The following is a 24,243-nucleotide window of genomic DNA, read 5'->3' on the forward strand; positions in this document are numbered from 1 at the left end:
CTGCAGATCAAGTATTTTCTTGAACATCATATAGATCAATCAGTCTATTTTTCAAAAGATGTCTTTAATGCATTTCATATGGATAAGTATGATTGACTTATCACACTAACAGTTATATCTCTCGAAGAAGATAAGGAACCGTTTAAAATAAAAAATGATACTGAGGACATTTCGGGACCTGAAGTCCATTATTTCATTATTTTTGGAACACTACGGGAAAACCAGAAGTTCCGTGATCGTATAAGGACTGACGTCCTTATAATGAAATCATTTATAACTCTTAGTGCTCTAAATATCCTCTTGTAAAATTATGCGATAAACCAATGTGTGTTTCTCATTGATCACTTGGTATTGACTCCTATTGATCTCCATTCCAAACTAGTTATGTGTGTTCTACCGCCACTAACTTATGGGAGGACAATAAAAGTGTATTTTAACTGGTATGGTTAAGGAATATTGGTTATATTCAACCCACATAAGCTCCAGAAGAGTTATGAGAATCGTTGTATAAAATATTAACTTATAGTAACAATCCTGAAGATTGTCATATCATCTCCTCTATGATCCTTTTGAAACAGTTATTCTACTTTAAGCAATGTAGAAATTGAAGATTATTATCTTCAGGGGGAGATACGGACTACATTTACTTAAATCAATCCTGAAGATTGGGTCCTAAAAGGACCAACAACTGTATTCTTTTGCAACCTATATACTATGTACTCTTTTCCTCACTAGATTTTTCCCATTGGGTTTTTCTAGTGTGGTTTTTAACGAGGCACGAGTATGATATAATAAACGGGAAAAAAGGTTGCAAATAAATACTTAAATAGACGAACCTCGAAATCCTGAGGATTATACCCTGAAGGCTTATGATTGTACTCATTTTTCCTTAACTAAGTTTTTCCCGCTGGGTTTTCTTAAGTTAAGGTTTTTAACGAGGCAATCAGGAAAGTTGTTGTCTTCAGGGGGAGCAACAACATATACATAAATTATTGGTCCAAAAGACCACCAACTCTTGCAAGTCCTGAAGATTAGACGCAACAAGTTATAGTTGTACTATTTTCCCTTAACTAAGTTTTTTCCTGTTGGGTTTTCTTAGTGTAAGGTTTTAATGAGGCAACCAGGACTATATATGGATTTATAAATATCATGTACTCTTTTCTTCAACTAGGTTTAGGACTATATATGAATTTCTTAGTGTAAGGTTTTAATGAGGCAACCAGGACTATATATGAATTTATAAATATCATGTATTCTTTTCTTCAACTAGGTTTTTTCCACGTGGTTTTCCTAGTGAAGTTTTGTTTTTAACGAGGCATGAAAATATTCGAGTACACCATTCATGTAACTTGTACTCTTTTATTATCTAGGTTTTTCCCACAGGGTTTTCCTAGCAAGTTTTTAACTAATTATTGTGTAACCGTTGTAACGGTCATCGTAATTAGTAGTTATATAAGTATGGTTTCCCTCTTCTTTTAACGAGGTTTTCTCCTCGCCCTGTGACCCTAGCCGGCAAAGGACCACAAGGAGGTAAACCAGCCTAGGTTACCCATAGCTGATCGGCTCGGATTGAACCTCCGACCTCTCGGTTGTAGGTAGAGCACTCTTACCACCTAGGCTGTCCTTACGGACAATATGGTTTCCCTCTTGTAAACACACATGTATGATGAATAAGATTCTTCCCTTTCTTCTTGTCTCCATTCTCCTATTATAGTAGTCTTTTACATATCATGCAAGTCTTCTACATATCATACAACCTACCACTCACCGGTTAGAAGCTAAATGCCAACGGGTACAACAAACCTATTCTAACAAGATTTAAGTTTAAATAAGGAATATGTTAGACGATGCATAGATTCTTGAAGTCTAGGATAGCTTCCTCCGTCTGCCACCACAGTCAACAACTATAACCCTAGCCTATTTCCTATGTCACTGTCCCAGAGAACACTAAGTTCATGGCCTCCGCCACCGCCGATAACCGCCACTTCTACAACGGCGACAAGGAGTTCACTGCTACCGAAGTGGTAATAACCAGGAGTACTAAAATGGTGGCGGAAAATCAAGAATGCCCGAGGACGCCGGGTTCATGGACGACAAGGAGTTCACCACCTCCGGCGATGCCGATAACCGCCGGGATTTTTACAACGGCGCCAGAGAATCAAGAATGCCCGACGGCACAAGATTCATAGACAAGAAATTCTCCACCTTCGCCGCCGCCGGATAACTCCAACAGAACTCATCCAAAAAACCCCCACCCCACCACCGTTGACCTTATCTTCGAGAAAGGAGAGCGCCTCAGGGGCGGGAAGACAATTAGTTTCTCGTACTCGCCGGACGCGGGCGAACTCTAATCTTTCAAGCTTATCGTCGTTGACCGGGGAGAAGGAGAGCAATTTCAAACATAAAACGACCATTTTGCCCCATGAATAAATAATTTTAAAAGGTTTACGTTCTTTCCGGCAACATTTGACCGGTGATTTGGTCAGGTGGACTAAATGTGTTAAAAATTACATAGTTATAGGACAAAATTGTTAGGTTTTAAAATCGTGTACTGAAATTAATACAACCTCAATAGTTATAGGATCAAAAGTGTAATTTTCTCTTTTAATAACAGAGAATTAAGAACAAAAACATTGAAGTAAAATCAACGGGAAAGAAAACACGGCTGTCAAGTGCAGCGAAGGGACGTGGTTTCCTTGCGACCCTCCGTTCCCTCAGATTGGCACCACACATCCCAATCCCCTCTCTTACCGCTTCAGTTTTAACTTCAATCTTTCAATAATTTGAAGTTTAGCTCATTGATACTAAAGAAGCATAAACATTCTACCTGTTGTCCCTCTCTTCTGCTTCTTCTCTATACAGTAATATCAGGTATAATTGTTTGTTTTTTAATTTTATTTCATCAGGAGCTTCTCTTTACATTTATCAGGCATAATTTGACGAATCATTAATTGCTAAGCTCTATTTAAAAAAAAAAATGTTTTATATGTGTGTTGGTTTTGTGCCCATTTGTTTCGTTTATGTATCTTCTGGTGAATTTAATCAGTCTCCGAAGAACTGTTCTCCTCTTTTGATTTCTTTGGGTGTGGTTTTGGGTATATTGCTGATATCGAAATTGGCCTCAGTTAAGGTAGGGTAGAATGAGGCATATGCCCTTTGGGTTTTGAGGAAGTTGAGAATAGAAGCCTTCGGCTTAATTTTATGCAGGAAGCTTTCATTTTTCCTGGGATGGGAAATGGTATTCTAACCCAGGCCTATTGCCTGAAAAGGGAAATAGCTTACTGTTTTAAGCCAAATCTTGAACCCAGAACATGAGAAAGCTTCCCTTTATAAGGTTGGAAAAAGCCAAAAGGGTTCTGTCATTGCCATTTTTGTGGGGAAAATACTACCGCTCTCAAATTCTACTCTCAACTTTTACTCCCTCTCACAAAATTTAGATGTTGACATTTTCATTGGACCGGATGAAAATAACTAATCATCAATTGCCACGTTAGGAAGTAAATGTGATGGAGTAGAAATAGGGAGTACATGAACTCTTTTTGTGGCTTAGTTGGGTATTCTTTCCACTTTCCAAAATAGCATCCACTTCCCTTGTTGACAATGTCAAGGTTTAAAATGTATTTTTGCCAGATAAAATTTGTTGAACTTAATATTTACAGGAGGTACATAGTATTTATACATAAATGCCTACAAGGAGAGCAGTCTAGATAACTACAATTATGGTCCAGGTAACCGCAACTAGCTGGAGAACTAAAATGTGCAAACCATGCATGAAGTGACTGATTTATAAGACTATAAAGTGCCTAATACTACTTATCGTCACTAGTAAAAGCATTAAGTTACTCACTAGTGGAATGCTAGAGAAGCAGACACTGCCAAATAGTTCAATGCTGTGCTGTAGAATATGCTCGACTGTAAACATATGAGAGGTGCAAGGCCTGCTAATATTCTGGCAAACACTCTCAATTGCAATTCAATAACTGGAATAGTGATAGTGAGATTCTATAAATCACCTTATATTACTTACAAACATGATCAGGAAACCTTAGCTAGGATCCCATGTAGGAATGCATTTTTGGCATTTAGGGATTTAGCTGATGAAAAGACCATCCTCAAGGTGAACCAAGAGATATGGCCAATCATACAGTTACCAGTAGACCACCGGACTGGAAGTGTTAATAAAATTGATAACCAGTTGCTGGTTAAACCCCTTAGTGATCAGAATGACTATACAGTGCTCCAAAGAACCATTACACATCAGTTTAGTTTGGAAGCCCCACTTGCAGCCAACTCAATGTTCATGTGACTATGTGAGACCAGTAAGGAACCAACAACCAGGTTTTATTGTGAAGAACAGCATTGAACTCATCCAGTCATCTGCCTTGGCAGCACAAACCCTATCTCTGACACAAGGGAATGATAAAAACTAAAAAACAAAAGTGGAATTTGTTTCCAACAAAAATGATATTGGTTGTTGCCTTGAGTGCCAAGTGTTTTCCAAATGGAAAATCGGTGAAAACTATTGGACATTTACTAACCATTTACTTTCTCTGAAAAAATAAATATATAAATAAATTTTGTTATGTAAATAGTCAATTCAAGTACTCAATCTTAAATGAAGAGGGACCTGCCTGGAAATTGATTTTACTGATCGAAATAGAGGAATCGCCACCATATTGCACTTTTCCACATCAGCATTTTCTGAACTGCTTACTTATTTGGATCCATGCTTTTTCTTCTGTCATGTAATAAGGTCATTGCTTAGCTGTACTTGGGCATTTGTTGGAACCTTAAAGTCATTCCAAATTTTAGAGTCACCAAATTTGATTTTTAGCACCTTTAAGTTGAGTAATATAAATTGCTGTTGGATCAAGGACTGCATTTGTTCCTAATCTTACAAAACAATATTAGTTAGGTTATATTTCTTCAAGAGAATACTGTCAATATTTAGACTTTAGAGTTTAATTCTTAGACCCAAATGAAATTGTGATAAAGAATGGCATAAGGGGGAGATTAATGTTGTGTGGATGATTGCATTTTTCCTTTAATCTGAAGGTGACGTTATCATGCCTTGCTCTAAATGAGCTAAGAGCGTGCTTTCTTTAATATGCTGTGAAATTATCAATATTGGGTGGCGATATGCGGATATCTGCATTACAGACCTCTCTGTTTACATCATGTCAGAGTACAAGTGCATGGAGTTTTTATGCTGATATTATTTTATTTCGGTGGAGGGAGGGCCATATAACATTTTGAGGTTTTAGCCTCCTATTGATTGCTTGTGCAGCTACCTATCTTCTTTTTAATGATTTTATCTTCTAGTAAAGATTGCTTGTGCAGCTACCTATCTTCTTTTTAATGATTTTATCTTCTAGTAAAGTTGACATTTATCTGAATACTTAGATGTTTCCATAGTCCTAAAATTTTCATTTTGGTAATCTTTTTTTTATTTTTAAATTTTAATAGTTTCATCTGGCATAACATGCTAATTCAACAGTCATCACACTTTGGCTTCTTTTTGTACTTGTTTGAGACCCAATCATAATAGTAGCTTCTATTAAATGCAACTAATACGTATCTTTATACAGTCAGGGATGCTTGGAAAATTACTGGCTTCTCCTTTGTTGACATTTAATCCTACAGCAAGCTTTTGCCCTTTTTCTGTGAGTCTGATTTCCTTTTACTTCTTAGTTCTGTTATATTTCCTTTCATTTTTTAATTTGAATTTCAACTTAACTCATTTTCCAACTATACCGTGTATTATTAGTTCTTAAGGTATTGGACTATTGGATCTACTCCAAGTTTTTTTCTTTTTTAATAATTATAATTTGTTTTTGTTGTTGACAAGTGAAAAAAATTGAAATTAAAATTTATTTTTTTAATTGAATTAGTATTTGAATAAGGGTTATTGGCTGAAAAAATCCAAACCTTTGTGCTTTGTGACAATTATATCTCGACCTTTAAAACTCGGTGAAAAAAATCCAAAACCTTTGTGTTTTGTGACAATTATACCGAATTGTAGTATATAACCCAAAAAATAATTCAATTCTCTTAATTTAAGTATTAATTGGTTGCTTATAATATTTGAACATGCTTTTATAAATGTAAATTTTTTTAACAGTTTAATTTGAACTTTTAGTTTTATTAAGTATATATTTTGATACATTATACTTTAAAAAAATGATTTTATCTTGTAATTTTTTGAAGAATTTGTGTGGAAACTCAAGAAATCCGGGTTAGATTGGATATTTTCTTGGATTGAAAATTATAATTGTTATAGTACAAATGTTGGATATTAATTGGTCTAATTTCAAGGTTTTAATATAATTGTTATGCAAAATTGGATATAGTTGTCAGAAAACACAAAGGTTTGACTTATTTTTCATTAAGTTTTAAAGAGTTAATGACCGATTTGGTCCCTTGACTATAGCGAAATTACTGATTTGGTCCTCGACTATCATCCTTACCAAAATTAAGTCTCAATTTTGAAAATCTTACCCAATTTCGTCCTCCGCTATTAGCCTATGCCATCACGCTCTTGCTTAACTTGTAGACCAAGAAAATAATTCAATTCTCTCATCATGCTCATTTCAAACTTTCCTTGCATGATGTTATAAGGTATATTCATCAAATATGGTATCCTGCATATTAGGAAAGTTGGAAGCTAGGGTTTTGAGGTAGTGGTATATGGAAACCTGTGACCATACCATATGTCCTCTAAACCATATATATAGGATGGTGTACTCTCCTCAAAAGGGTGTGAGACATAGAACTGCCAGTCAAGGAATTTTCCTTAAAACCTTTGAACATGGTATCAGAGCCTTTACCATAAAAAATTTTTTTTCGTTCCACTGTCGTCACCGCCCACCTAGGAACGTTCGCCGGCCGTCGGCGACCCAGACTGCCAAGTTCGCCGCCATTCTGCCCCGCGCGTACGCCTCACGTGCCATCGCACCGCTGCACCTCCTCCGCCACGCGCCGGCGCGTGCGCCTCATCCGGCCACCGGAAAATTTCCCAGCCGACGTCTCCGAGCTCGCCTTGCTCCAGGGATCTCGGATCTGGTCTTGGTTTGACCAGCGTTGCTTCGGTTATTGTGGTTCTTCAATCAGGTTGTCTCGTACGCCCTCCAGTTACTTCTTTTGACTGTTTTCTGATCTGTTTCGGCTCAATTTTTGGTGGGTATGGCTGAGAATAAGTCGATTGTTGTAACTGATATTGTTCCTGTGAATTCCAAAATAACGGACAGTAAGCTTAATGATTCTAATTACTTAGAGTGGTCTCAGGTCATTAAGCTTTATCTCATTAGTTTGGATAGAAAGACCACCTCACTGAGACAAAAGAAGATGCTAATTGGGTGCGGGATGATGCACGTTTGTTCTTACAAATCCGTAATTCTATAGATGAGAGTATTCTTGGGTTCATTAGTCATTGTTCTTTTGTTAAAGATTTGATGGATTATTTGGAATACTTGTACTCTGGGAAGGGGAATATCACTTGTATGTATGATGTTTGCAAGTCTTTTTATCGTGTCGAGAAGCACAATTTGTCTCTCACTGCTTACTTTATGAAATTTAAGAGAACATATAAGGCCCTTAATAAACTCATGTCATTCACTGCTGACGTTAAAGAGCAACAAAAGCAACGAGAACAATTGGCTGTTATGAGTTTTTTGGCAGGTCTTCCTTCTGAGTTTGACACAGCTAGGTGCAATTCTTAGTAACTCTAAAATCCCTACCCTAGCTGATGTCTTCCCTCGCTTGATTTGATTCGAGCAATCCAATATACCCGGAGTTCCCATCCCACCTAGTAGTGCCCTTGTTAGTCGTCATCCTCACAATGGGAATGGTGGCAATTCCCAAGGGCACACTTCCGGCCATCCTCACAGTGGGAACAATGGATATTCCCAGAGGCGTACTTCCACCATTGTAACAAGTTTGGCATGATTAATATCTTCGCTCCAACTTGAGGGAGAGTGTTATAAGGTATATTCATCAAATATGGTATTCTGCATATTAGGAAAGTTGGAAGCTAGGATTTTGAGGTAGTGGTATATGGAAACCTGTGACCATACCATATGTCCTCTAAACCATATATATAGGATGGTGTACTCTCCTCAAAATGGTGTGAGACATAGAGCTGCCAGTCAAGGTATTTTCCTTAAAACCTTTGAACACATGAGTTTAGAGAATTTCTCACAAAGATTAGGATCGGTACTGCCAAAAATAATATCGTCCACATAGATTTGGACTAATAAAATGTAGTCTCCATCCTTGATTCTGAATAACGTTTTATCCACTTGTCCCTTTGTGAAATCACAATTGATAAAGAAACAGGATAACGTGTCATACCAAGCCCTCGGTGCTTGTTTCAATCCGTACAATTCCTTCTTTAGCTTGTAGACTTTATCATTCTCCTATCATCTCCTCGAATCAATCATTTTTTATTGTTCGGTCTTCAAGAGTTCGGCCCTTCCATTCTTTGGCTTTATACTTTCATAGTCTTCAGTCTTCAGTCTTCGTGTCTTCAATCTTCAGATCTTCAAGTCTTCGGCTTGAGGTCTTTGCCTCGAAGTCTTGCTTGGAATGATAGAAAATTACTCTTGAACTGTAAGAACTTCGCCTAACAACTTCTGGACAAGGATTCGTCCTTCTAATAAACAAAAAGACAAAGTAAAGGATTTGGGGGTCTCCTCGGGTCTTTGGTATCATCAAAATCAATGGTTTGGGGTTCCTAACAATTTCTCCCTTTTTGATGATGCCAACACCTATACTCGAACCATTTGGCTATTTGTATCCAAGAAAGGACTTTTATTATCATAGCCGAATAGTGGAGTTTAACAATTCATAAACGAGGAGTAAGAATACTAGATAATACACACACGCATGAACCCCACAAACTTGTCTTTTATTTCATCAAAATATGCAAACATTACAAAATATAGCAATTGAAAATAATGGAGGACTGAAAATCATATTTTATCCTCGTCTTTGCTGGTCTTCTTCTTGTTCAGTCTTTCCAATTTTTCAGCTTCCAATAGATCAAGCATGTCATTGATCTCTTTTCTAGCTTTAAGCACATCCAGACCTTCAATCTTGTACGAATATTTCTTGTTGATATTAAGCATGAGATAGTTTTGACTTGCTCCGCCAAGATTGTTTCCTAAGATGATTCGCCACTTCCACCATTTGATCAGTTCCGGTGCAGTCATTCCATCCAGGAAGCTTTGTCCAGTTGCAGTCATGATCTGTATAATTCCTTTCATCTTGAAATCATCTTCGTCATTGATCTGTATGTTGTTTGCATTTTCGAGCTCTTGTATGAATTTTTCAAAAAATCTTTGTCCTTCTTGTTGCTTCTGGAAGATCTCTTTATCTTTCTTCCTTTTCTCAAAGATTCGTTCATTTTGATTCTTTATGTATTCGACTCTGTCCTTTGGCGATTTGTCTTTCCAGAAGAGTGGAATGTTGTACTCTTTGTACCATTTTCCACTCCCTTCCTCATATGGGACATAGTTGAGCAATCGTCCATCACGTGCTCGTGTGGTCTGCCCCTTCGGCTTTTTGGCACTAGGACCTTAGGAGGACTTTCCATCTGTTCGTTTTGGGGCAACTTTAAGAGCTAAGAATTCCTCTTTGGTTTGTTCACCACTCCCTGGTCCATGACCATCAGTTTTGTCAATGCTTTGGATCATAATCGCTTTACATGTGCTCTTTTCCCCCTTGTTGGCATCATTCACCTCGATTAAACAATCGATCTTGTCACTCAGACGATTGACGCACACTTGATGCTTCTTAAGAGTCCATTCGTATTCAGATAGATAAGTACCCATTTGATTCTGATTGCCAGTGACATATTCTAGCTTCATGCAGGAGAGATCGAGTCGTTCCTTGATGAACGCATGTTTCGTGACCAAATCATGTTGAACTTTCTTGATTTCGGCCAATGACTTTTGTAAGGATCCAGGTGAAATCAAGTTCTTGGAGAAAGCTCTGTCAATCTTTTGCTCAAGAGCAGTGATCCTGGCATTATCAGGGGACTTAGATGCCTTCTTCTTCTGCTTCTTTATATCTTTTTTGATCTTAGCAATGGACTCATTGAGAGTGTCCTGAGTCTTTACTATGCCCAGTATAGCAGTCATCAAAGAAGAAAAGGCAGAGACAGTATCAACAATTACCTCAGTTGATCGGCTTGGGGCTTCGGCCGAATCAGCATGACTCTCACTTGGAGGTGCTTCCAGATTTTCACCTTGTACCAAGGCGAGATCATGATGAACAGTAATGTCAACTGGGTTGTCTTCGCTCACCTCTCTCCGTAAGGGAGAATCCTTGTGACTAGCACTGCAAAACGCTTCCATGTTTTCATCTTGAGTGTAGTCAGCGTGCATCTTCACTTCAACATCAACTAGATTCAAGGAGGATGTAATCATATTTTCATCAATCAGAAGCGTTAAGTCGTCTTGATTCGCACCGTGAGACGCTTCCATGTCTTCGTTTTGGGCTAAACTCTGACTTAGCACGATAGTATTTTCCAATGATTCGGCGTCAATGGCATTTGTGTTTTGATTCTCATCTCCTTGAGTTTCATCCTGATCCACAATCTCAGTATTTCCAGTCTTCAGACTATCTTCCTTTTCAGCATGAGGCTGATTTTCACTTGTTTCTTTGCCATCATGTTTGTCATCCGAGTTGTGTGAGCTTGAAGAGTCCGGAGAGTTACCGGAGTTATTATTTCTTGTTGCATCTGTAGGGGGAGGGATGGGATTTCCTGAAGGATCATCATTATTGTCCTCGTCATCCTTCTTTCCTCGAGGGGTTGAATCATCTCTACACTTGTAACCAAGTTCTAAGAGAAATTCGTCCTCGGCAACAACTGTTGTGTCTTCGGGCTGATGACTCGGTCCAACTCCTGGACACTGATCTCTTATCTCAGATTGAGCCCTTGAGATATTGTGAATCTTGGCAATTTGCATATCTTAAACCATTTGGCGTTCTCGAGGGGTTCGATAGCCAATGTTTAGATCCACAGTCTTTCTAAATCGGACGGTTCGTCCTTTCAGTTTTTCAGCAAAGACTCTATCAATCTCTTCTGGTCGGGTGGCCTTGAAGACAGATCTCGTCCCCATACAATTTAATGCCCATTCTTCTTCCTCGGCCGTTTCGCTGATTGTCTCGCCAATAACTCGCAAGCTAGACATGCGCCATTCCTGCCAATTATAGACCCTGGTGAGTTCCCGACGGAGAATCTCTTCGTGTGAAGGCATATCTGTGTGTTCTTCGGCTTGAGCATCAACATTTTCAATTTACTCCTCGTGACCTAGTTGTTGAGCCAATGCAGCATCAACATTAACTTGACGAGTTACTTCTTCATATGATATCACAATTTCTTGGGATGTTTCGGGAACACAGACTGGAGCTTCCTCAATACGAAGAGTAGAGGTTGTGAAAGAAATCTCAGATGTTGAAAATCAAACGTTGCAAGTAATAGTTCTGCCACTTGAGGATGTACTCTTCCAATGATCATGCTTCGAATAAAGTCAGGCACTTCTTTGTAAGGAGCACGTCCTTGTCCAGCATCTTCTCCCCCAGAATCTTCTTCAATTTTGGTTATTGAGAGGCTCCACCTGGATTGATATGATCACTGAAGACTGTGGAAGTATAAGGCCGAAGAATGGAAGGGCCGAACTCAACCCTACGGAGCATTGAGAGGCTCTACCTGGATTGAAGAAGATTCTGAGGGGGAAGATGCTGGATAAGGACGTGCTCCTTACAAAGAAGTGCCTGACTTTATTCGAAGCATGATCATTGGAAGAGGTCACCCTCTAGTGGCAGAACTATTACTTGCAAGGTTTGATTTTCAACATCTAAGATTCCTTTCATCTACTCTTCATATTGAGGAAATTCCCTCCAATAACGAGGAAGTTCCAGTCTGTGTTCCCGAAACATCCCAAGAAATTGTGATATCATATGAAGAAGTAACTCTTCAAGTTAATGCTGATGCTGCATTGGCTCAGCAACTAGCTCAAGAGGAGTTGATTGAAAATGTTGATGCTCAAGCCGAAGAACACACAGACTACATGGACCAGGGAGTGGTGAACAAACCAAAGAGGAATTCTTAGCTCTTAAAGCTGCCCCAAAACGAACAGAAGGAAAGTCCTCCTAAGGTCCTAGTGCCAAAAAGCCGAAGGGGCAGACCACACGAGCACGTGATGGACGATTGCTCAACTATGTCCCATATGAGGAAGGGAGTGGAAAATGGTACAAAGAGTACAACATTCCACTCTTCTGGAAAGACAAATCGCCAAAGGACAGAGTCGAATACATAAAGAATCAAAATGAACGAATCTTTGAGAAAAGGAAGAAAGATGAAGAGATCTTCCAGAAGCAACAAGAAGGACAAAGATTTTTTGAAAAATTCATGCAAGAGCTCGAAAATGCAAACAACATACAGATCAATGCCGAAGATGATTTCAAGATGAAAGGAATTATACAGATCATGACTGCAACTGGACAAAGCTTCCTGGATGGAATGACTGCACCGGAACTGATCAAATGGTGGAAGTGGCGAATCATCTTAGGAAACAATCTTGGCGGAGCAAGTCAAAACTATCTCATGCTTAATATCAACAAGAAATATTCGTACAAGATTGAAGGTCTGGATGTGCTTAAAGCTAGAAAAGAGATCAATGACATGCTTGATCTATTGGAAGCTGAAAAATTGGAAAGACTGAACAAGAAGAAGACCAGCAAAGACGAGGATAAAATATGATTTTCAGTCCTCCATTATTTTCAATTGCTATATTTTGTAATGTTTGCATATTTTGATGAAATAAAAGACAAGTTTGTGGGGTTCATGCGTGTGTGTATTATCTAGTATTCTTACTCCTCGTTTATGAATTGTTAAACTCCACTATTCGGCTATGATAATAAAAGTCCTTTCTTGGATACAAATAGCCAAATGGTTCGAGTATAGGTGTTGGCATCATCAAAAAGGGAGAAATTGTTAGGAACCCCAAACCATTGATTTTGATGATACCAAAGACCCGAGGAGACCCCCAAATCCTTTACTTTGTCTTTTTGTTTATTAGAAGGACGAATCCTTGTCCAGAAGTTGTTAGGCGAAGTTCTTACAGTTCAAGAGTAATTTTCTATCATTCCAAGCAAGACTTCGAGGCAAAGACCTCAAGCCGAAGACTTGAAGATCTGAAGATTGAAGACACGAAGACTGAAGACTGTGGAGTAGGCTTCGCTAACAGCCGAACCATTATAAAAACTTCTCTCTTTTATTTTACGTACTGCATTGCATACCATACTCAAACCTAATTTTTCATAAAATAAAGACTCATGCAAAGTGATCTTAAAATCCGTCATAACCTTATTCAAGGTTGCAAAAATCGCTAGGCGCCTTGGGGCGACTAGTTTTTTTTTTTTTTTTTTTTTTTAATTTTTTAATTTAAAAAAAAATTTAAAAAAATATTTTAAGTGTTAATAATTGAAAGTGTTTAATATTTTAAGTCTTTACACTTTAATAGTTAAATAGTTTATACTTATTAAGTTATTAGTTATTATTCATTAATTATTAGTGCATTACGTATTAGTTTAATTTAGATATTACTTATTATTTTATTAAGTTATTACTTATTAGTTATTACTTATTAGACTATTAGAGTATTAGTTAATACATTATAACATTAATAGTTTAAATGTTTAAGATTTAAAAAAAAAAAAAAAAAAAAAAAAGCCGGCCGTTGGCCTAGGCCTGCCTAGGCGGCGCCTAGTCGGCCGGCGGTCTAGGCGGGCTAGGCGGCGCCTAGTCGGCCGCCTAGGCGCCCGGCCGCGGAGGAGGCCGATTTAGGCCTTCCTCGACACGGCCGGGCGCCGCTTGGGCGCGACTTTTGCAACACTGACCTTATTTATCCGCTGCATTTATCTTTGATCAAGTTCAATCTTCACAGAGGTTTGTTCTTGTAAAAAGTTTTCAAAATTCCTTGTGAGTCTATTGAATCCCCCCTTCTAGACTCACACCTTTATAACCGGGACCAACAAGGAGTATAGTTGATGATCAAATCGGTAATTTCGCTATAGTCAAGGGACCAAATCGGTCATTAACTCAGTTTTAAAGGTTTGGAATTTTGGATATAACTGTCACAGTACAAAGGTTTGGGTTCTTTCCACCAATAAGCCTATAAATAACAATTCTGTGCCTTAGAATTTGTAAGTTATCCCTAAAGAATTGGCAGTTCCCCTCAATGTAAGTGATTAGTTGAATTGTAATGGATTAGAAGTCACAATTTTCAAGAGTGGTAGGATGAAATTGTCTGTAACACTTCACAATGCCATTTGTTAAATAAACAAAAAAGGCAAAAGAGAATAATTGGAATGCGAGGCATGACTAACAATGTTGAGTTTGGAGGTAAACCAAACTAAAAGGAGTGGCTGTGAAAAGAAAGAAACCAGATTGACATATGTGATTCAATTTAAGATTTTGAAACAAGAGTTGTACAATGTTGAAAATGCACTTCATTTCACAAATGCACAGTATTCAGTACATTGAAATATGAATGTGAAGGCAAGTGTACTGCCTACACTCGCATTGATTTTTTATTGTTTGCTGTCTTGACAACTTCCTAGATTAAAATATAGGATAGAATGAGCATTTTAAGCTTGATTTGCTAAGAGTTTTGATTTCTGGTTTGCTGTATCTAGCAGCATGATTTGGCTGGCACAACAGCTGCAAGCACACCCGGGTGTGTAAAACCCTCATGCATTGTTCCTGTGAATCACATCTCCGATACTCGGTTCTGTATATCTACATCCAAGAAATGGAAGCTACATTCAACTGCTCAGATTGATAATCTGGTGTTAAATGACGAGGAAAAGAAAATGTGGGACTCTTGCAGGCAAGCTCTGTCTTCGTTCAAGTTTAGTGTGGAGGAAGAAGACAAAATACTAGGAAAAGCATTTGGCTATATTCACACTCCGTATTGGTACGAGGAACGGAAGAAGGAGGTGCCACAACTTGAAACCGTGAACGAAATATTAGATTACCTAAGGAGTTTGAACCTCACTGATGATGATCTCTGCAAAGTTCTTAAGAAGTTTCCCGAGGTACTTGGATGTGGCCTTGAGGATGAACTGAAGAACAATGTGCAAGTTTTGTCGAAACAATGGGGGATTGAAGGTAAAACCCTAAGAAACCTCCTCCTTCGCAACCCCAAGGTGTTGGGTTACAATGTTGATTGCAAGGGGGATTGTGAGGCAAAATGTACACGCTGTTGGGCTAGGTTTTAGAAGTACTTGTGGTTTTCACTTTTCAACTGAACATATATAATTCTTGATTACAGATGTGTTTCTCCAAAAATCTGTATAGTATGTATGTATGTATATCATTCATACAAGAGCTTTAACACTTTTATTGTCTTCACCTTTTTCTCTTGTCGTGACAAGTAATTGTGTACAAGCTAGATAGCATGTCTTGATAAAATTTTCTTACCCTGGATTTAGATTTATTCTGTGGGATATCCTGCAGTGTTAAACATGTTTTTTTTTTTTTTTTTTTTTTTTGGTTTCTTTTATCTGGCAAATATTTATGAAAATCTGACAGGATGTGTGCAGGGAAAATTCAAGCAATGAGAAACAATGTCACACCCCAAGTCACCAACACACAAAATATATAAATCATCGCTAACTTTATTATCAAGCTTGCAATATGCTAATTAGAACTGTCAAAATAGGTTAATTTTTTTGGCAAATTATGCCGTGGACCCAGGTCCACCTTGCAAGGTGGACCTGGGTCCAATACAACACCGTTTTACTATTTTTTTAAAAAAAAATTACTAAACATATAGTCTTGAAATGTGTGAATGTGGAGGTTTCAAATTGTGAATATGGAGTATAGAATTTGTGAATGTAGAGTTATGAATGTGTGAATCTGTAGTAGAGTTAACAGAGTTCTAGCAGCCCTGAAATATGTGGAGGTTTCAAATTGTGAATATGGAGTATAGAATTTGTATGTGGAGGTTTCAAATTGTGAATATGGAGTATAGAATTTGTGTGTGGAGGTTTCAAATTGTGAATATGGAGTATAGAATTTGTGAATGGAGGTTTCAAATTGTGAATATGGAGTATAGAATTTGTGAATGTAGGTTTCAAATTGTGAATATGGAGTATAGAATTTGTGAATGTAGAGTTCAAATTGTGAATATGGAGTATAGAATTTGTGAATGTAGAGTTATGAATGTGTGAATCTGTAGTAGAGTTAACAGAGTTCTAGCAACTTGTAACCCTATAATGTGTGAATGTGGAGTTCCCAAGTTGTGAACATGTTGTATTAGGACCTGTGAATATAAAGTTTTGAATGTGCATAACAGTGGTATTATAGTTACTAAACATATAGCCCTGTAATGTGTGAATGTGGAGTTTTCAAATTGTGAATATGGAGTATAAGGTCTGTGAATGTAGAGTTTTGTGTTCTGTTGCGATGATGAGCCGTTAATGCCGTTAATTTTTTATTTTTTATTTTTAAATAAAATTGTGAAACGACGTCGTATTGGACCCAGGTCCACCTTTCCACCTTGCAAGGTGGACCTGGGTCCACGGCATACCAATTGCAATTTTTTGAGTTGGGCCTATTTATCTTGCTTTTTTAGGTGGGTTGGGTTGGTCACTTATTTGGCCCAGATTAGGCCAAGCCCGTATTACTCACGGGCTACACAAACTAACCCGATTTAGCCCGCATTAATAAATCTTATCAATATATATTAGTTTTTCACACGCGTTGCGCAAATATGATAATGTCCAATATTTATTTATTTTTAAATAAGTACTTCAAATATATCAATACAAGATTATATTAGGAGATGTTCATGCATATGTAATTGAATGTTAAATTTTTTTATTATTTAAATCGGTAATTCAAAGTATATGAATGCAAGATAATATATGAGAAGTTGATTATAATTTCACTAAAATAAATGTTTGCAATTTTATAAAAACGCTAATCTAAATAGTTAGTATAAAAATGATAGTAAAAATAAATACTACTTTTGGTAATAATAATTTATACAGTTTAAATAATATAATAAAGAAATACGATTTACGTTTAAAGTGAACAACTATGATGTAGTCCAAAAAATATTATGGGGCAATTTTTCGCTTCAGTTTATTGAGTTTTTTAAATGTTTTAAAAGAATCATTCCCAAGTAGTTAATATGATTGACTTCAAATTATTTTAAGAATTTTTTTTCCTATGTTATCAATAGAATACTTGGTGTGTGTGTATATATATATATATATATATATATATATATATATATATATATATATATAACATTATTTTGTATTATAACTTTGATACAGAGTATTTAATTACAACATAGTGTGAAAAGAAGACAATAAATAATGTAGTGAGTATAATTAATGGGTCACACTTGTGTGAGACCGTCTCACGGATCATTATTTGTGAGATGGGTTGGGTCGGGTCAAAGCACAATGCAAATGTCATACTTATATGTGCAAATGTCATACTTATATGCTCAAATATAACACTAATCAAGAATACAATTTTTGTTACTTATAAGAGAAAAAGTAATACATTTTTTATAATAAGTAATGTTGACAAGTGCCCCTTACTTATAAGCGCAAATATAATACTTTTGAGGAAAAATGTAATACTGTTAAATCGAAATGTTTTTTATTTTCCCTTAAAAGTATTACATTTACCCTTATAAGTAACAAAAATTTTATTCATGATTAATATATCACATTTGAGCATATAAGTATGACATTTGTGCATATAAGTGTTACATTTGCATCTTGATCCGACCCGACCCGTCTCATGGTGAGATGGTCTCACACAACTTTTTGCCATAATTAATTAATAAATTTGAAGGTAATCTTTGCATTGTAGAAAATAAATACAATATAACTAATGAAATTATATCTTTTTTTTTATTTTTTTGATAATGAATAAATTTTATTATAGAAAATAGAGACAATATAACTAATGAAATTATATCTTTTTTTTTTTAATTTTTTTGATAATGAATAAATTTTATTATAGAAAATAGAGACAATATAACTAATGAAATTATCTCTTTTTAAATTTTTTTATAATTAATTTTTAAATGCATATGTATTATTATTATTATTATTATTATTATTTTGTTGTAGCTACTAATTTATTTAATAAGAGTAATTGAATGTGGTACTTACTTTTCAATAATATACTCTAACATATTCGTAGTATATATATAACAATTATATTAACTATGATTAGGATGAGGTTCAGACTTAAGACTTTTTTTTTTTTTATAGAAATTAATGGGTAAGTTAAAAGTTTGGGAAATACTGTCAGAAAAGTATGGTATGAATGATGCTGGAAATTAAAGTGTCAGAAATATCAAAAGGAGTGAAAAAGTTAAGAAACTCAAAGGAAGCTATTTCGTGTGCAATAAGCATGGACACCAAGCATACCAGTGCTATCATTGCAAGGGTAAAATTCATAAAGTTCAATCTGAAGGAGCAAGATGAGTATAGCATTCCCTTAAATAGTACTCTCTCTGTCTCATTTTACCTGTCCTACTTACTATTCATTGGTCAAACAAACTCTTTCTTCTTTGTTTATTTTCTTTAGTCATTTTTACTTATTTTTAAATTTGATTTTTTGTGTTTAATAGTACTTTAGTGTAGTTTCTAAATATATAAATTTTGTATATTAATACTAAACTTAATATTATGAAAAATTAGATTAAAAATAACTTCAGTCAAGCCTCGTTAACCGAATCAAACACATAAAATGGAACAGAGGTAGTAGTTATTTTGAGTAACTCTGGTTTGCTCTAGTTTCTAAGAGCTTGCATAAAATGATATATTATTAGTACTGAATACTAGTTTGAGTTTTGTAAATTTTAAATGCCTATCAGTATTGATTGGCGGATAAACCATATTACCAGGGATCAAAACTTGACTGCGGACAGGATGGCAAGGCTCTCGTTGACGCTCCCATTAGGCTTGCAGGAGTTCTGCCACCCCCGGAGGAAGTGAGCATTGCTTTGGACGAAGATCTTGCTAGAATTCCAACTTGGAGCTAGAGAATAAGTCAACTCTAATATTACAATCTGAACTAGTTCAACGGCTATTTGTTAGGTAGTTCACCGAAATAAGAAAACACACAATAACAAGAAAGCAATAAAGAACACTAAGATTTAGTAACCCAATTTGGAAAATTCAACTATGTAGCATCCCATTAAATGACTGTTCGATTCTTCATTTACCTTAAGGAAGCTATATATGGAATCACACTGAAGAACATTAAGGACTCAAACATGAATTGCTAAGACTCAACTAATTTTTGAAGAGTATCGTATCGGCGTGTGATGTTTTATCATTACTCCAGATCAAATTGAAGCTTTCATGGACGCTAATGATTGAAGAGATATCTGAGGCTATTCCCTTCCGTGCCTTTTAACACACTTTCATTACATAATAAATATGCGCAGACTTTCGTCAACAACAAGATTCACATAAGGCCAGGCTTCTAACGAATACTTATGCTGCCTGGCATATATTTGTTATTCGAACATATTCCAAAATACAAGCATTTTAACACAAGACTCACATAATATGATAAACTAAATATAATTGATATTTGATAGAAAATTAATAGTGTCACTTGCGTTTGGTGACCTTAATCTTCAAACCATGTTTCTTCTCAAGAAGAATCGAATCCGTAATCACAATTGGACGATGAGGTTCAACTAGGTGCCACTGATAATGGCATATTATGTTAGCTGCAACCATTTTCACAACGATAAAGGCCATCTCCTTGCCTATACAAGTCCTAGGTCCAGCATTGAAAGCTGGAAACTTGTAAGATGGCTGGTGCTTGATTCCTCCATTAGGCGAAATCCACCTCTCAGGCTTGAACTCCAAGCAGTCTTCACCCCATATGGCTTCAATCCTCCCCATTGCATAAAATGGGATTATTATTTTGGTGTTTGGGGTGACAACGTGGCCACTGGGGAGCACATCCTTCTCCACCGGGATCTTGTGGTTAAAAGGCACGGAAGGGAATAGCCTCAGAGATTCACAAAAGGCAGCATGGAGATACACCAACTCCTGACATTCTTCTACCTTAAAAACCCTGTCTTGTTTTACTAGATTATTTGGCTTTAGTTCAAGGATCTCTCCAAGGATTTTTGATTGAACCAATGGGTTTTTGGCGAGGAGGAAAAAGAACCAAGTGAGAGCTGAAGCCGTGGTGTCTCCCCCAGCAACAATCAAAGTCAGAAAGGTGTCTCTGAGAAATTGCGTGGACTTTTCCCTGTGTGCTTCCATGTGTGACGTCAGCATGCTGAAACTGCCCGCCTCGGAATCTTCTTCATGTAGTTTTTGGTTTTTGTTGAGCTCATCTTTCCTCTCCGAAAGGATTGGGTAAATGAACTGATCAATAGCCTCCCAAGCTTGACTAAGATTCTTCTCTCTATCAACCCCAGTAAACCATTTCTGTAGCTTCCAACACCTTGTAAGTGAAAAATAAGTCCATAAACAAATTTATATATAAAATATATAAATAAACAACGGGATTTAAATTTTAAGAAAAATATCCCCGCTGAAAAATTGGTACGAAACCAAAAAGATCGAATTTATTTACACAAAACAAATAAAAGGAAAAGAGGGTTTGATAAACTCAAAATACAAACACAAACAGAAAGAAGGAACGAAGCCTGTTTGGTTGGATGTAGTTTGGGGAGATTGAATTGCAATTCAGTGAATTCTCAAACTACAGTGTTTGGTTGGAGGGACAAATGATGAATTGCAATTCGATGGAGAGAAGGGCAATTTATTGGTGTAAAGACAATTTTGCCCCTCCTCCTATATCCTTTATCTTTTTTTTTTTATTTTTTAATTTGAAAGAATTATTATTAGATTATTATTTTGAAAGAATTATTATTATTATTATTATTATTATTTTGAAATTATTATTATTATTATTATTACTACTACTATTACTACAACATCTACTAAAATATAAGGGCATTTTAATAATTTTGTCGCTTCTTACCTTTCAATTCCCTGTACTCCTATTTCTACCTACCAAACATTGTAATTTCAATTCCTACTTTATTTATTGAATTGCAATTTCACCGAATTACAATTCTTTTCCTCCCTAATTCTCTCATCCCAACCAAACGTCCTGTAAGTCTTTCTTAAAATCGATTCACTACCTCCGGAGGTTGTTAGGTGCATTGTAACCTTACTCTCTCAGTATAAAATTGGTCACGGCTTAATTAAAGTTTGAGTACTCAAACTAATAAATTCAACGAACTGGAACATCAACCACTTAAATATAATTTTTTTTTGTATACACTTAAATATAATTTTAATTATGCTAAAAATTCCAACAAACCTTTCCGGGAGTAGATGTCTGTAGAGAATAGCGTTCACTCCATCCCTGATTGCATTACGGACCGGATGGTCTACCCCTCCCAGTGACTCAACGGAGAGGCTACCGGGATCCTTATCTAGAAACTGTTGGCAACTTATGTCAAAACCCATCCTTTGAAAAAGCTCTTGCAAATCAAAGCAGGTTCCCGCTTGAACGTAATGGTCGAGAGCGGGGAACAGCCCACTTTCCATCTTGTGCAAGACGTTCCTCTCAAGGGAAGCGCGGAAGTTGGCGTGGTTCATGAGGGGCATGGTGGTCTTCCTGTGAAGCTCCCATAAGTGGGAGTCAGTGTTGATAATCCCATCTCCCAGAATCTGAAATATTTTGTTGAATTGGGGACCCTTTGGGTAGTTGTTGAAGTTTTTGGAGAGGATGTGGTTGATATTGGCCGGGTCACAAGTGAGAAGCATGAAATTAGTGTTGGAAAACCATGGGCCTTTGATCTCGATTGTGCCGCCATTGTGTCTGAGAAGCTCCGTTGCATATTCGTGGAAACGGTGAGCATTTTGGGCGATCCCTGGGAACATTCCTAGGACGGGCCAATTTGTGGGAGCAAAGGTTTTGCTGCGTTTCTTGCAAACCCATACCAAACAAAATATACCAAAGCATAACACACTCAAAACAACTGCACCATCAAACGCTTTGAGGGTACTCATTATATTGTATCTTAGCTTATTTCTAGTTCTCAAAAAAAAAAGCTTATTTCTATGATCACTAGTAGCTAGCTAGGTACTTAGGTAGATGATAGAAAACTACTTGACTATTATTTGTACTGTGGCAACTGATGGCAAGTGATAATAAGATCCCTCACAACAGTACATTTTATAAGAGAGGAATAGGTATGCCCAAAATATCCTCATCTTTTACTCTACGCGTTTCCGGCCAAATTAGACGTGACCCAATCATTATTGGCTTATTGCATAGACCATGGACACACAGCTGTGTGGACAAAAAATAAAAAGTACATTATTTTTGTATTGAAGGTACATTATTTTTGTACTGTAGGTACATTATTTCAGTACAAAAATAATGTACCTTCAGTACAAAAATAATGTACTTTTTATTTTTGGTCCACACGGCTGTGTGGACCATGGTCCATGCAATAATTTGCCGATGTGACCCTGGTGGGTTCCAGCTCCAAACTTGTGTTTAATGATTTTGGAATGGGAAGAACTAGAATAAATGTTTTGTTTTGGTTTTGATTCTTTGTAATGAACTTGGACAGGGATGTCATTCTACCAATAGTTATATGTGACCACGGTCTAAAAACGATGTCGTTTTCAAATTTACCCGCTGCAACATGTATTTTTATAACTCATAATAATGTACATTATTTTAAAGCATCATGTATATTATTCTAACTCATAAAGTACATTATCTTACTCTAAAAATTTTACTATTCTAATACATAAAATACATTATTTTAACTCATAAAATTGAGACAGTGATTTTGAATTGTGGCCATCACAGCTGTAATAATTTGCCGCACTCTACAAACACTTTATAGGTAAGTAGGCTTATATGTATTTTTGAAATGCTCTCAATTCTTTCATTGCAATTCATTACTATTTTTTTAGATTATATTTATGCAATTCCAGTTCACTTTAAAACAAAATAAACTCTCTGATCTATTCCATTTTACTTATTCTATTTACAATTCATTTTACTTATTGTATTTACAATTCATTATTTAAACCAACTCTTTCTTCTATTTTCTTATTATTTTAAATTTGAATTTTTTGTTTGTGTTTAATAGTACTAATGTAGTTTCTATATATAATCATATATATTAATATTAAACTTAATATTTTAAAATTTTGAATTGTAAATAATTTTAGTCTAGCCTTGTTTTTTTTTTTTTGTTTTTTTTTAAATAAACGAGATCAATTATCATTAGTAACTCAATAACTCAGCAATACAATTAGGAGGGATAGAAACCCACGAACCCAGGCCAGTCTAGCCTTGTTAACTGAACTAAACACATAATAACAACATCATCATTTAAGTAATAAAAAAATGGACCCACATTTTAAGTATTAACATGTTTGTTGTTACCCTAGAAACATAAAAATTAATCTATTTAGAAAATTAATTAAGATGTTGGGTTCGTTAAAACTTTCTTAGAATTTTTTTTTTAAATCTCTAATATATCATTGCTATATAAAAAAAAAAATTATAAAACAACTTGTAAAACCATATATGCCAAAAAATCCAGCATGTAACAAGAATATTCAAAATGCAAAATAGTACATTGTACATATATAAAAAGGGGTTGAAAGAGACAAATTCCGTCGATAAAGTGTTGTTATCCTTCGTAATTGTGGGTGGGACAAATTTCTTATATTTATAAGAGGCTTTGAACATGGCACCAAAAATGATAAATATGTAATTGAATAAATTTAGTAGATTCACAATTATTCGAGATTTTTTTTTTACCCCTACGTGATTTTTTTAAAAAGTATTTTGAAACACCCCCTATGCGATATATACTTTCATTAAAGGAAAAAACTTGTGTGAGACCATCTTAAGGGTCTCAATACGTGAGATGGGTCGGATATTTGATTAATGAGGTCAAATCTTGATTAATGGGTTGGATCTTTGACCTCATTAATCAAAGATCCGACCCGTCTCACGGATTGAGACCCATGAGACGGTCTCACACAAGTGTTACCCTTCATTAAATTGATATCATAAAATTAAATTCACATTGACATAAACTTTTTTTGAATCAAAGAGTACACCAAATGTGAAAATAATTTCTTACCTTTTAAATTCAACAACCAAACTCCCTCTAATAT

General features: G+C 36.0%; 2 protein-coding genes across 3 annotated transcripts; one reads left to right on the forward strand and one right to left on the reverse strand.

Annotated features, from left to right (window-relative positions):
- The first annotated feature begins 2,661 nt into the window (after positions 1-2,661).
- On the forward strand, positions 2,662-15,506 carry LOC116015024. 2 transcript variants are annotated; one of them, XM_031255006.1, is made up of 3 exons: positions 2,662-2,871; positions 5,589-5,663; positions 14,704-15,506. In XM_031255006.1, exons 2-3 carry the CDS (start codon positions 5,595-5,597, stop codon positions 15,286-15,288), a joined length of 654 nt encoding a protein of 217 aa, XP_031110866.1. In that variant the 5' UTR covers positions 2,662-2,871; positions 5,589-5,594; the 3' UTR covers positions 15,289-15,506. The 2 variants fall into 2 exon arrangements, with proteins under 2 accessions (XP_031110866.1, XP_031110867.1); XM_031255007.1 differs by having other exon boundaries at positions 2,664-2,871; positions 14,707-15,506.
- Positions 15,507-19,424: 3,918 nt separating this feature from the next.
- LOC116015341 (alkane hydroxylase MAH1-like) lies at positions 19,425-22,221 on the reverse strand. The gene is made up of 2 exons (XM_031255379.1): positions 21,407-22,221; positions 19,425-20,518 (listed from the first exon to the last, which is right to left on the reverse strand). Exons 1-2 carry the CDS (start codon positions 22,099-22,101, stop codon positions 19,666-19,668), a joined length of 1,548 nt encoding a protein of 515 aa, XP_031111239.1. The 5' UTR covers positions 22,102-22,221; the 3' UTR covers positions 19,425-19,665.
- Between the last annotated feature and the right edge of the window lie 2,022 nt (positions 22,222-24,243).

This window comes from Ipomoea triloba, chromosome 4 (genome assembly GCF_003576645.1).
Source record: "Ipomoea triloba cultivar NCNSP0323 chromosome 4, ASM357664v1".
Taxonomy (NCBI): Eukaryota; Viridiplantae; Streptophyta; class Magnoliopsida; order Solanales; family Convolvulaceae; genus Ipomoea; species Ipomoea triloba.